The sequence below is a fragment of the Triturus cristatus genome, chromosome 6 (genome assembly GCF_964204655.1).
Source record: "Triturus cristatus chromosome 6, aTriCri1.1, whole genome shotgun sequence".
NCBI lineage: Eukaryota > Metazoa > Chordata > Amphibia > Caudata > Salamandridae > Triturus > Triturus cristatus.
In genome coordinates this window covers 1,928,676,186-1,928,691,044 of record NC_140589.1, presented here as the reverse complement: position 1 = coordinate 1,928,691,044, position 14,859 = coordinate 1,928,676,186, and the positions used below count along the sequence as shown (strand labels likewise).

The 14,859-nt window shown below is 47.8% G+C and overlaps 1 protein-coding gene across 2 annotated transcripts in view; it reads left to right on the top strand.

The window, feature by feature from the left end:
* The window catches only part of LOC146822508 (uncharacterized), a 698,810-nt gene that overhangs the window by 228,351 nt on the left and 455,600 nt on the right, over positions 1 to 14,859 (top strand). For both annotated transcript variants that reach the window (XM_085613620.1, XM_085613621.1), the window contains exons 10-11: positions 9,221 to 9,391; positions 11,603 to 11,773. In XM_085613620.1, coding sequence (XP_085469746.1) covers positions 9,221 to 9,391; positions 11,603 to 11,773 — 342 coding nt within the window. The remainder of the gene's footprint in view (positions 1 to 9,220; positions 9,392 to 11,602; positions 11,774 to 14,859) is intronic.

Below are 14,859 nucleotides of genomic sequence, written 5' to 3'. Positions count from 1 at the left end.
GAGATAACGCGGAATAGCGGGCTCCACAGGAGAGCCCGAGGTTACCCTAGAAATAAGTTTATCCAGGGAATCAGCGTCTAACAGAGGAAACTCTCCTAGCGAGCACCGTAGTTCGGGGTGCAGACTTCTGGTGCTGAGAGCTGTAGACTCGGTCTGATGGGGAGGAAAAGGTCTGCATATCAAATGAATTTTTTAATGAAAATATTCTGCCAGGTTGTTACAATGATCTGGAGCTTCCTCCGTTTTGGGAGGTTTTGCGGCATGGTGGAGAGGGATTTAGCGATACGAAAAATCTCTTTAGGTGAGCTGGCAGCTGCACTGATCCTCTCCTCATAAAAGGTGGTTTGGGCTTAACTTGCACATGGATAAACCGGATAATTCAGATTCTATCAGACTACAAGAGTCCTTGGAGGTGTTACAATTTGCCCCTTATGTACATCTTCCCACTCATGAAAAGGGCCACACTTTGGATCAGATTTTTTCCACTGTTAAAATAGGAATGTCCCAACCACTTCCCCTCGTGTGGTCTGATCACTTCCTTTTGGATTTTACAATTAGAAAGGAATCGAACCTTCCCAAAGCCCTTGGGAAGTCTCAGCTTAGTAATTTTAGACCTTTTTATTTAATTAAACCCGATGCATTGAGTACTGCTATAAATAAGCATCCGATATCTTTCAGTGCAGATCTAGAGCTGGATGCGGAGGGCCTGGACAGTTGGCTTCAGCTCCGGGCAGGGGAACTTGCACCCCTTGTTTTGCGTCCTGTGAAAACTGTACGGTCCTCTGCTCCTTGGTTTGCAACTGCCCTTAAAGAAAGTAAGAGGATCTGTAAACACTTAGAAAGGACCTGAAGGAAACACTTCAACCCTAATGAAAAAATTATTTATAAACAGGCGCTGAAGACCCACTACAAACAAGTCCTTGAGGAGACAAAACTGTTTTCCTCCCTAAAATTTAAACTAGCAAAGAACAAAAATAAGGAAATTATCAGGATAGTCAGTGAACTCTCCTCTCCTATAGCGGTGGCCAAGTCATTCACCCCTACTGAGGCATGGATGGACCTTTTGGCCACTTACTCCCATGACAAGATTATAAATATTCAGGAGACCTTCCCGATAATGTCCCCTGTGCTGAGCGACAATGGTGAATCAGACTTCTCCTTAACTCATGTGAGAGAACCATCTTTGAATCAGTGTCCATTGGTTCCCTTGGAGAAATCATTAGAAATCATGAAAGGCCTTAAATCCGGCTCTCCCTCCGACCCATGCCCGGCCAGCATTATAGCATCAATAGCGGAGATTATCAATCCTGCAGTTAACCGGATCCTTAACCTGTCTTTGCAGACGGGCCTGGTCCCCGATAGGTGGAAAAGGGCGAAAATTCTTCCCCTATTAAAAAAACCCAACTTTGGACCCAGAATTGGCCTCTTATTACAGGCCAACATCTTTGCTTCCTTTTTTTAGGTCTCGCCTAAGCTAGCGCATGCGCTGCACTGCAAGACATTTAGTAGTGGGATTTTAAAAGTGTTACCCCACGCTTTTGCTGGCCTAGCGCTTGTAGTTATGCGCATGTGCACGCGCGCAGCCGCCAGCTTTCGCACCACTCGCATGCTTGTTTTGTTTAACTTTTGCGGCCGCGTCACTTTTTTTTTTCCTATGCGTGCTTGTTTTGTTTCACTCCGCATAATCGCGGCACCCGCGCTTTACTTCTAAGATTAAAAGTAAGCGCGGGTGCCGCGATTGTAGCAAAAGTAAAGGAATAGATGATTTTTTCCATTTCTTTACTTTTGCAGCAATCGTGGCACCGGGGCTTTACCTTTAACCATGAGTAAAGCGTCGGTGCCGCGATTGCTGCAAAAGTAAAGAAATAGAAAAAAACATCTATTTCTTTACTTTTGCTATAATTACGGCACACGCGCTTTACTTTTAATTTTAAAAGTAAAGTGCGGGTGCCGCAATTATAACAAAAGTAAGGAAATAGATGTTTTTTTCTATTTCTTTACTTTTGCAGCAATCGCGGCACCGACGCTTTACCCGTTCTTCATGTTGCTTCTCCCACCCATTCCCTCCTCCTGTCAACCATTGATTCTCCTCGCCGCTCCTGTATTGCCTCTCCATCTGTGCTGTGTTGCTTCCTCCACCTATTCCCTCCGTGCTGCTCCCTCACTTGTGATTTTTGAAAAAAACATTTGCATTGTTTTCTTTTTCTATTTAATGATCCAACTTTGACCTGCAAATAAAAAGCAGAAAAACAGTGTCCGAATCACAGACTTTTTTTCTCTTACTTATTCGTGCTACACAGCTTCTGGGATGACATGACATAAAAACCATTGACAAAGTCATTACCTATTTGCTTTGCCAATGCATGTTAACATATGGCTCCTAATTCTTTTCTTTAGGAAGTACATTTTGCTCTGTTTTGTGTCCTCACTCTCTGGTAGGCTTCAGCTGTGTTGACGTATAGGCTAAATTTGTAGTTCCATCAACAGTTTTCATGCTTAAAGAGAATTCCTCTCCACGAATCTTTCTATTTGTGGAATTGGAAAAGAAGCCCTGCTTGGTTATTGCGCACACTGTCTGTTAAACCAAATCACACTCTCTACTAAGATAAAATTGTGGTTAATACATTGGAATAGTGGTTGCTTTTGAAAGACCAGGGACCACTGCCTCCTGATAGTGTTGACACTGAAGAAGAGCATGGGGTTAAATATTTGTACTCTCTTCACTTTGTTGCCTAATATTCGTATCCCATTGGGGCTTGGACAAGGATACGCAACTCCTGCAATAGTGAACATGTCCGTCTATAAAGTGTTAATAATGCCATGCAGACAGTTGGCTTTCCTCCATTGACTGTATAAACCCATCATTTTATATTTTATTGTATGACTGCAATTTTTGCTTGACATCTACAAAGGAGGAATGTAGTCAAAATAATGTGTTTTTCTGCCAACGTATGAAGCGCTAGCTGAAGAAGTGATTGCCAAAGACAATATTATCCCATTGTAAATATTGGAATTTTATTCAGTAGATGCACGCTTTAATACTTTAAGAGCTGCAGTCACATGTTGATACAAAATGTATGTTTAAGCAATAAAGCATGAAATCAAGCAATGATATGGGTATCCCACGCAACCGGACACCGGGGGCAACGATGCCACTTGAGAACATTATGAAATAGTTTTGTACACATTTGCGCCACGATGAGCCATTGCATTTTTAGGTCTAGTTTGACAGAACAGTTTTTAACTTACCTTATGTGAGCAACTGATAAATATCTTCCAGAAGCTCTACTGAGTGACAGGCTCCTACTCGCATTGCTGCCCTTTGGTAACTATATGCTGTTTGAGTGGGCATTGTGTGCTTTCACTGAAAGAGTGCTTATTTATCACCTTTTCTTCCTTGTGGGAAAGCTTAGGCTCAACACAGCAGGCTGCAGTTGGTCATGGTGGCAAGACAATGATCAAGGCTATAGACCTATTGTTTCTTATGAAAAGTCATGACAAATGTAGGAGCTCTGGTGTATTTGCGTTGAAAAGAGTATTAAGGCGAATAGGTGTTTAACAGTTGATTGTTATTACAGGTTGGAGCCTGTAGAGAGATATTTAGTGATAGTACATAAGGGTTTTGGTGCATGGACACTCTTCTGCTAAACCCGGGATTGGAAGATTTGCACTGAGAATCCCTGGATTATATTTTGTTTTGCCAACTGAAATGTTGTATATTTTGAAATTTAATGGCTGTATTTCTGATTGTTAATTTGTGGGAAAGCTGATACTTAATGCATAGTTGCCTGAGTTGGTAACAGAGGAAATCTTATGTTGAATACAATAGTCTCGAGTTGTGGTGACAAGCTAATGATTAAGATCGTTATGATGTGTTATGTGTATTTTTATTATACACACCTCACCCGAAAGGTTATCCTGGGGCTGCAGCAGGAGCTGAGTGGGCTGAGCGAGGGTCTGGGCTGGGTGAAAAGCAAGATCTTCAGTTTCTTGCAGAATTAAACAAGCATTGGCGTAGCCAATAGGTCTCGCCTTTGGGACTATTTAAGTGTTTAGCCATGCAACAGTTGTTGTTGCACCAAGAATATTGTGCTGCATAACTAAATACTTAGAAGTTCCCAAAAGCGAGACCTATTGGCTATGCCATTGCTTGTTTTCTATGGCCTTGGAAAAAGTTGTGAACCAGGTCACTACCGCATTTGTTTAAACTAATTCAGTACTCCACCAGAGTCACTCTAGATTCAGGGCGAACTTCAGCATTGAGACGGCGCTGCTGGAAGTGTCAGAAGCCATAAAGGATGTTTTGGATAATGGCGGCAAGGCCGCATTGATATTATTGGATTTATCTGCGGCCTTTGATACCGTCCCCCATGACCGACTCCTGGCGAGACTTCAGGAATGCGGTTTTGGGGGTACGGTACTCAACTGGTTTTCCTCCTTTCTAAAGGACCGCGAGCAAATAGTTTAATCCCTGCCTTTTGTGGCCCCCATCTCCCCTTTGATGGTGGGAGTTTCACAGGGCTAAATCTTGAGCCCCACCCTTTTAAATATAAATATGGCACCACCACTGGCTTCTTTGGCCGAGGCTCATGGAGCAAAAATGTTGTCGTATGCGAGCGACACAAAGCCTCTCTTCACCTGCAATAAAGACTCGGATTTTAAAGAAGATAGGATTATCTCCTGTCTGACGGAAGTGTTCTCCTGGCTACAGGCTAATCAGCTAAATTTAATCCTGAAAAGTCGGTGATTATTTTCTTTGGCCACCCCCCAGCAGTGCATGGTGTAATTGGTGGCCAGCTGATATGTCTCCCCCTTCCACTTCCAAAACAGTGAAAAATCTTGGGGTGAAGTTGGACGAGAACCTCTCTATGCAGGCCCAGATTCAGGCAGTGGTTGGCTCTTGCTTCGGCTTGTTCAAGATGCTAAAGCAGTTCCTGCCTCTCCTGCCTATCACTCATAGAAAAACGGTAGTCCAAGCTATGATAGTCTCTTGGTTGTACTACGTGAATATACTGTACCTAGGGTTGCCGAAGTATCTACTGTCAAGACTGCTGGTGGCCCAGAATGCGGCAGCCGGAGCAATACTCATGCTGGGCCCTAGAGCACGGACGCCCACATGTTTGCAATCCCGGCATTGGCTCCCAATCCGCAAGAGGATCCATTTTAAGGCCATGGTCCTGGCTTTTAAGGCTCTCCACGGCATAGGTGCCGGGTACATCATGAAAAGAGTCCAGTTCTGCTGCCCTTGCCGTACATTAAGGTCCTCATAACTTCAGTTGGCACGTGCCCGCAAATACCATCAAGCACGGATAGGGGGGCGCTCCTTCCAGGTTCAGACGGCGCAACTGTGGAACCATCTGCCGGTGGAAGTAAGACTGACGCAAGATCTCCTAGCGTTTAGGAAAAAACTGAAATCTGGCTATTCCAGCAATAATATCTAACCAGGGATGTCACACTGCATAGCAAACTGTTCATTCTCACGCCTCAGCGCCGGGACACTCTATTGAGTAGCTGTGCGCTTATAAATACCCATTTAACATAACATAACATGGGGGCCCGGTCACTACGCCTCGGCATCACAAGAGGCGAGGGAGACACCAATCCAGTACAGGGGACTTCTGAAACCGAAGGAGGTAGGGGACGGAGACAATGATGACGTAACTGTGTCTCAGGGGATCAGGGGGAAGGGTGCTCTACTCTACCATCCTTAAATTGGGCAGGCATAGTGTCCCAGGATGCTGCAATGGGGCACCTTTGAAGGTGCCGGGCTTCCCCCCCGTGTAGAGTGGTGCGCTCCACATCTCCCCAACAGAGAAATGCCCCGTGCCCTTGGGAAATCTCCGGAGGCTCTTGGGCCCTCCAATGTATGGTAAGAAGACGCTTAGCCAGCAGGAGGGCAAGATTGGCAAAGCGTGCCCACACTTCATGGATCTTCCTCTTATGAAAGATGCCCAAGGCCGTGGCCTCCCACCAACTCAGCGTTGTGTGTTCTGTGACGATGACCAGGGTGGGTGTGTATTCCATGCCAATAGCTGGCACCACTGGAGCATGACCAAAGCACGAGTTGGAGGTCAGCTAACTCAGCCTGGCATCGGGGGCATGTGAGCTTGCCTGTAGGTAATATGCGGTTCAACCAAGAGGGCATCCCTGTGTAACACCTTGTGCTGGATGTTTCAGAATTGTGCGTTACGAGCCTTAGCCCGGGGGCACTCCAGGGCCCTAGCCCACTCAGTGTCATGTATGGGGCGCACCAAACCCTCCTCCCACATGGGTCGAAGGTGTGTCAGGGGGTCCCTGTGCTCTGATTGCTTTGTATAACCATGTTACCAGGTGACACCCCCAATGATGTGTAAGGTATTTATTGCTGCATAGGTAGGGGGCTCTTCATCCACTGAGTGCCATATTGTCCAGATCACCACCAGTAGCTGCCAGTGAGGCAGACCCTGGCTAGGGGGGCTGCCCGCAGAACCTCGAAGAGGTAATCCCTAGATAGAGACTTGAAGGCCTTCTCGAAGTCTGAGGCTTGCCGCTTGTGGATAGCTTAGTGACGCCTGGTCCATAACACGGAAGAGCTGCCTGGTGTTATTAGACATGCCCGTGACAAATCCATTTTGATCTGGGTGTACAATGGCGGGTAGCACTTGTAAATACCTCTTGGTGAGTATATTGTAGTCCACACACAAGATGGCGATTGGGTGATATGAGGAGAGATGAGTGGGGTCACAATCCGGTTTCAAAAGGGAAAGGAGGGACTCTGGAGGGAGGCGGGGAGCGCTCCAGTGGTGAGAGCTGCATTATAAATTTCGACCAGCTTGTGGGCAAGGTGAGGAGAAAAGTGATCATAGTACTCTATTGGGAGGCCGTCTAACCCTGAGGTCTGGGTACAGGCCAGGCCATGTGTCGCTTTTTCACCACAGCCACTGCAATTAGCTTGTTGAGTTCTTCGTGTTCGATGGCATTGATGGAAGGTAAGCGGAGAGGGGCAAGGAAGCATATAATCCCGCAGGAAGGTGGAACGGGCGGCGCCCTATACAGTTCCAAGTAGAAAGGGCCCGATTCACAGAACTAACTTAAGACAAAATCCTAAACTTACTACTTTTGGTATTCACAGAAGGCATTTAGTAGTAGTAAAGTTAGGATTTTGTTTTAAGTCTGTCTTAACTCTGGCTTAAGTCTGTCCTAAATTTGTCTTAAGTCTTTCTTAAGTCTGTCCTAAGTCTGTCCTAAGTCTGTCCTAAGTCTGTCCTAAGTCTGTCCTAAGTCTGTCCTAAGTCTGTCCTAAGTCTGTCCTAAGTCTGTCTTATGTCTGTCTTAAGTCTGTCTTAAGTCTGTCTTAAGTCTGTCATTAGTCTGTCTTAAGTCAAACTTAAGACAAAATCCTAACTTTACTACTACTAAATGCCTTCTGTGAATACCAAAAGTAGTAGGACACACTTAAGACACACTTAAGACACACTTAAGACAGACTTAGGACAGACTTAGGACAGACTTAGGACAGACTTAAGACAGACTTAAGACAGACTTAAGACAAACATAGGACAGACTTAAGACAGACTTAAGACAGGCTTAAGACAGACTTAAGACAAAATCCTAACTTTACTACTACTAAATGCCTTCTGTTAATACCAAAAGTAGTAAGTTTAGGATTTTGTCTTAAGTTAGTTCTGTGAATCGGGCACTAGGAGCTGAACGCCTGCAGCATGGCCAATTGGCAGCGCAAGATAGGACCTGCGTAAAGGCTTGTTTCTGTTATTGGGGAGTATGGGTCTCTTGGACTAGCCATGTGAGTAAGTGGTCAGATTTGTCTCCCACGGTGTAAAGTAGGGCAGTGCATGCTGCAAAAATGTAACCATGATGGCGCTCTAGCAGAGCGGCATGCTTCACTTTAGCATTGGTCAATGCTCAGTGTTCGGCATCATGCGCCAGTGTCCTCTCTTATACGTATGTCCCTCATCTCTTCCGGCCACAGCACCGCTCCCTCAGTGGTTTGTGCTGTACAAAGCCGTAGAGTAGATGCTGGCCTGGGGCCAGTGCTCTCCTCTCTTATACGTGTGTCCCTCATCTTCCAGGCCGCAGCACCGCTCCCTCAGCGGTTTGTGCTGTAGAAAGTCTTTGAGTCGCTGGTGACCTGGGGCCAGTAGTGTCTTCTCTTATACTTGTGTCCCTCATCTCTTCCAGGCCCCAGCACTGCTTCCTCACCGGTTTGTGCTGTACAAAGCCTTGGAGTAGATGCTGACCTGGGGCAGTGCTGTCTTCTCTTATACGTGTTTCCCTCATCTCCCAGGCCGCAACACCGCTCCTTCATTGGTTTGTGCTGTACAAAGTCTTGAAGTAGATGCTGGCATGGGGCCAGTGCTGTCCTCTCCTATATGTGTGTCCCTCATCTCCCAGGCCGCAGCACCGCTCCTTCATTGGTTTGTGCTGTACAAAGTCTTGAAGTAGATGCTGGCATGGGGCCAGTGCTGTCCTCTCCTATATGTGTGTCCCGCATCTGTTCCGGCCGCAGCACTGCTCCCTCAGCGGTTTGTACTGTAGAAAGCCTTAGAGTAGACTGCTGATCTCTTCCGGCTGCAGCACTGCTCCCTAACTGGTTTGTGCTGTACAAAGCCTTAGAGTAGTTGCTGCCCTGGGGCCAGTGCTCTCCTCTCTTATACGTCCATCCCTCATCTCCCAGGCCGCAGCACTGCTCCCTCACCGGTTTGTGCTGTGCAAAGCCCTAGAGTCGATGCTGACCTGGGCTAGTAGTGTCTTCTCTCATACTTATGTGTGTCCCTCATCTCTTCCGGCCGCAGCACTGCTCCCTCTCTGGTTTGTGCTGTAGAAAGCCGTAGTGTCGCTGGTGATCTAGAGCCAGTGCTGTCCTCTCTTATACTTGTGTCCCTCATCTCTTCCAGGCCGCAGCACTGCTCCCTCACCGGTTTGTGCTGTAGAAAGCCTTAGAGTAGATGCTGACCTGGGGCCACTAGTGTCTTCTCTCATACGTTTGTTCCTCATCTCGTCCAGGCCGCAGCACTGATCCCTCAGCAGGTTGTGCTGTAGAAAGCCTTGGAGTAGATGCTGGCCTGGGGCAGTGCTGTCCTATCTTATTTGTTTGTCCCTCATCTCTTCCAGGCCGCATCACCACTCCGTCAGTGGTTTGTGCTGTTCAAAGCCTTGGCGTAGATGCTGGCCTGGGGCCAGTGCTGTCCTCTCTTATACATCTGTCCTTCATCTCTCCCAGGTTACAGCACTGCTCCCTCACCAGTTTGTGCTGTGAAGATCTCGCTTCAGTACTGAAGACAAGCGCATCACTGGAAGAGCTGGAAATGTCTCATAACATCCTTGGAGATGCTGGAGTCAAACTGTTGTCTGCTGGCTTGAAGCATCCCGGCTGCAAATTGTCAACATTACGGTAAAGAACCGCCTTTGTAACATAATTCAAGCTTACTTGGGCTCAGATGTGGCAAAGGTGCCCTCCTCGCAGCGGTGGCCACCCATGTCTTCCACCCTTAGCCACCCCTGTCTTCTACCCTCAGCCACCCGTGTCTTCCACCCTTGGCCACCCATGTCTTCCACCCTTGGCCACCCATATGTTCTGCCCTTGGCCACTCATGTCTTCTACCCTTGGCCACCCATGTCTTCTACCCTTGGCCACCCATGTGTTCTACTCATGGCCACCCATGTCTTCTACCCTTGGCCACCCATGTCTTCTACTTGGCCACCTGTGTCTTCTACCCTTGGCCACCCATGTCTTCTACCCTTGGCCACCCGTATGTTCTGCCCATGGCCACCCATGTCTTCTACCCTTGGCCACCCATGTCTTCCACCCTCGGCCACCCATGTATTCTACCCTTGGCCACCCATGTCCTCTACCTTTGGCCACACATGTCTTCTACTCTTGACCACCCATGTGTTCTACTCATGGCCACCCATGTCATCTGCCCTTGGCCACCTATGTCTTCTACTTGGCCACCTGTGTCTTCTCCCCTTGGCCACCCATGTCTTCTACCCTCAGCCATCCATGTCTTCCACCCTTGGCCACCCATGTCTTCTACCCTCGGCCACCCATGTCTTCCACCCTTGGCCACCCATGTCTTCCACCCTTGGCCACCCATGTCTTCCACCCTTGGCCACCCATGTCTTCTACCCTCTGCCACCCATGTTTTCTACCCTCAGCCACCCATGTCTTCCACCCTTGGCCACCCATGTCTTCCACCCTTGGCCACCCATGTCTTCCACCCTTGGCCACCAATGTCTTCTACCCTTGGCCACCCATGTCTTCTACCCTTGGCCACCCATATGTTCTGCCCATGACCACCCATGTCTTCTACCCTCGGCCACCTATGTCTTCCACCCTTGGCCACCCATGTCTTCCACCCTTGGCCACCCATGTCTTCTACCCATGGCCACCCATGTCTTCCACCCTTGGCCACCCATGTCTTCCACCCTTGGCCACCCATGTCTTCTACCCATGGCCACCCATGTCTTCTACCCTCTGCCACCCATGTCTTCTACCCTTGGCCACCCATGTGTTCTGCCCATGGCCACCCATGTCTCCTGCCTGAAATAGCTGTACAGGGGTAGAGGAGTAACGAGGTGCCGAAAGGACATGACATCACCTGTCTCGGCTCGCCACAAACCATGGCCTGTTTTACACTTAGTGGCCTAACAGTGCAAGGGGCATGTGCACACTCTTTTTGCACCCACAGATCACTTTGGTATTACAGAAGAAACCGCAGACTATTGAGTGCTCAGTTCTGTAACACAGACACGCTGAAACAAAGGGGACATGCCTTTATTTTCACAGGGACGTAGTACCGTGCAAATGAGGAAACCTTTTGCTTTTGCATCCACACTATTTTAGAGATGTGGGCGAAAGGGCAAAGATGCTGCCTGGAGGTGCACTGATTGTGCACCACATACGTGGTGACCAGGGCCATTGTACCTCTCGATGGTGACCCATGGAATGGGGTAAAGGGGGAAGGGTCTTAGAGACCCACCTGAAATCACCCTGCAGGTCAGTGCAGTTAGTCACTGCGGCTATCCGCAGGTGAGTCTCTGTCCATGTTTGAACGTGAGGCAGCGTTTCTGCCTTTGGTGAAACGCAGCCCAATAGCTTTGAACAGCTTGCCTGCCTTTCACTATTGAGCTGTTCACCGTGCATGTGTGAGTTCACCTCTTCACTGTGAAACGCACGTTTTCTGTACTGAGGGACAATGCTCTGCTCTGCACCAAGCACACTCAATTAAAGGTGTGTCGCGGCACAGAGTAGGACTGTGTATCCAATCTTTAATATATACCCTGGTGTCCTGGCACCCACCCCAACTACCATCAGGCAATCGCTTTCCTCCCCTATCCAAAGTTTAAAAAACAGGATACCTTGCCTCCTCCCTCCCCCTCACACCACCCTCAGCATTTACCCTGCCCCCTCCTGAATATTAAAAACAGAATACCTCTCTTCCCTCCACCCATCCCAACCACCCTCTGCTAGGTGTTGCAACAACCTTTGCAGCACACTGTCACTGCATCATAGCTGGGAAGATGTGTTAGTACTACTTCATGTGTGCCATGCGTGTGTCATGGAGGCTGAGACTTCACTATCTGTACCTCTTTCCTGTCCCAGGATCGAGTCCTGCTCTCTGACGGATTCCTGCTGCTCAGATCTCGCCTCTGCCTTCAGTACAAATCAACACATCACGACGCTGGACCTGTCAAACAATGGGGTGCAGGACTCCGGGATGAGGGAGCTGTGTGAAGGACTGAAGCACCCAGGTTGCAGGCTGCAGAGACTGGAGTAAGGAGGCACCCATCTATTCTTGTGCTGTGATGACCTTGACTGACTATCTGTGCCCCTCTCAGCCCCATTCTCCTTCTATCTGTGCCCCCTCTCGGGCCCAATCTCCTGGGCAGTATTGGTGTGCGCCTGAGGGCATCTGACTTGCCACCTTCAGCTGAGACAATATTTCTCTCATAAGTGCCAGTCATCGCCTGGTAGTGTATGAGCCCATGTGCCAGCTGTTAACAGATAACTTGTGAGACCCTGTGCCCACCTTACCTTTCAGACTTCCAAGACTTTAGCCAGCCATCTCCTGGCCACTTTTGACGCCTGTGCCCACCATCTCCAGCCAGGCTATCAGCCCCTGTGCCCACCATCTCCAGCCAGGCTATCAGCCCCTGTGCCCACCATCTCCAGCCAGTCTATCAGCCCCTGTGCCCACCATCTCCAGCCAGTCTATCAGCCCCTGTGCCCACCATCTCCAGCCAGTCTATCAGCCCCCATGCCCACCATCTCCTGCCAGTCTATCAGGCCCTGTGCCCACCATCTCCAGCCAGTCTATCAGCCCCTGTGCTTCCCTCCCCAGCCAGTCTATCACCCCCTGTGCCCACCATCTCCAGCCAGTCTATCAGCCCCTGTGCTCACCCTCTCCAGTCAGTCTATCACCCCCTGTGCCCACCATCTCCAGCCAGTCTATCAGCCCCTGTGCTCACCCTCTCCAGTCAGTCTATCAGCCCCTGTGCCCACCATCTCCAGCCAGTCTATCAGCCCCTGTGCTTCCCTCCCCAGCCAGTCTATCAGCCCCTGTGCCCACCCTCTCCAGCCAGTCTATCAGACCCTGTGCCCACCCTCTCCAGCCAGTCTATCAGCCCCTGTGCCCACCCTCCCCAGTCAGTCTATCACCCCAGTGCCCACCATCTCCAGCCAGTCTATCAGCCCCTGTGCCCACTGAAGAACTGAAATCTTCATTCTCAGGGTAATATAACAAAGAACTTGGCAAAGAAGCTGAAATATGAAAAGACATCTTTATTAAACTCAAATGAGTGAGACTATGTCACACAGAAGCCTTAGCAACTGAATGAGGCAGTCTCCAGAATGTTCTTAGCTCAGACCTTTTATACCATTTATTATGCCCTAGGCATGCAAGGGAGTTGTACCAGTCACATTCCTAAACAAATGAAAAAGCTAGAGAGGCAACAGGTGAGTAGCCTTTGGGGTTTTAGCAGGATATGGGCAAAACATTATAATTACAGGGTTTCATAAAGGTTACAGTCGACAAAGGTAAAAAGACCGGACAAAACCAACATTCTTCTTTAGACAAGCTGGACAAACCCATAATAAAAATGGTCACCTCCCCATCGTAAATAGACCATAAAAACAAGAATAGAAACAGATAGGAATAGGATAAGGCATGTTTGTGTGTAATAAATATTTATAATGTCCTGTGCTCTGATCCTTAATCTTGATCAGCTAAAGGGCAGGAACTGGCTTGGCAAGGTCGGCCTCAGGCAATAGAGTCAGCTTTCGCCAGGTCATGCAGGAGTCAGCACAAACCCAAGCTAAGGTGAATGTGTCCTAAATACTTGTTCAGCCACAGTCAGGGCCTATGTAAAGGGCAACCACAAAATGGCTGCCATGCACAAAATGGAACCCAAGGGTTCAGAACAAAACCTTCAAATACACAGTGAATCCATTGGTGTAACATGACGCAAACACTCGTATTTGCTGAACTTCACTGTATACGGTTTGCTGTTACCAAAATCATAACAGAATCATGACATTTAAAACACAGGTTCAGAATTCACGGAACCACAGACCCTCCTTTTGCCCTTACATAGGCAATCACTCAGTCTATATTTGCAACTGTGCCCAAAGTCCGTTATAAGCCTCTTTGGAAGGCTTCTATTGTCCATCAAATCTGCTTCCATTGTCTTCTTCCGCGCTGGGCCTCTCAATTCAGGCCTCTTCGTGAGAAAAGTACTGCTTAGTTGGAGTGCCCTCCTGGCAAACACCCACAGCTCACTCGAAAGTCTCAATGTCTTAAGGCAATGCACCAGTGTCTCTCCTCTGTGGTAGACACTACAAACAATGTGCTCTTCATTGATCAAGGGCACAAATCATCTCGTGCAGACCCAAGCACTATTAATTGGGAAATAGCTCAAGCTCAGCAGCACTTTCAGACTCCAACACTCAGGGCCCGATTCACAGAACTAACTTAAGACAAAATCCTAAACTTACTACCATTTTCGTATTCATAGAAGGCACTTACTCATTTTGGTATTCACAGAAGGCACTTACTCATTTCGGTATTCACAGAAGTCAGGACTCCTAACTTTAGGACTCCTAAATGCCTTCTGTGAATACCGAAAGTCTTAAAATTAGGATTTTTCTCAGTTTAGGAGTCCTAAAGTTAGGACTCCTAACTTTACTACTACTAAACTGAGAAAAATCCTAATTTTAAGGCTTTCGGTATTCACAGAAGGCATTTAGGAGTCCTAAAGTTAGGAGTCCTAACTTTACTACTACTAAATTGAGAAAAATCCTAATTTTAAGACTTTCGGTATTCACAGAAGGCATTTAGGAGTCCTAAAGTTAGGAGTCCTAACTATACTACTACTAAACTGTGAAAAATTCTAATTTTAAGGCTTTCGGTATTCACAGAAGGCATTTAGGAGTCCTAAAGTTAGGACTCCTAACTATACTACTACTAAACTGTGAAAAATTCTAATTTTAAGGCTTTCGGTATTCACAGAAGGCATTTAGGAGTCCTAAAGTTAGGACTCCTAACTTCTGTGAATACCGAAATGAGTAAGTGCCTTCTGTGAATACCAAAATGAGTAAGTGCCTTCTGTGAATACCAAAATGGCAGTAAGTTTAGGATTTTGTCTTAAGTTAGTTCTGTGAATCGGGCCCTCATTATTTAGTGTCGGAGGACGCTCAAGCTGCTCTTTCATGGGCACCACAATATAGTGCCTTTTTCCAAACTTGAAATCTCTGGTGCACTGCCCTTGTTCCGTTGGAGCAAAGAAAAGGGGGTGTGTGGCCAAAACTCAGGCCAAGGGGCTCAAGGGACTGCACACTGTCAGAGGTTACCAGCACATGAC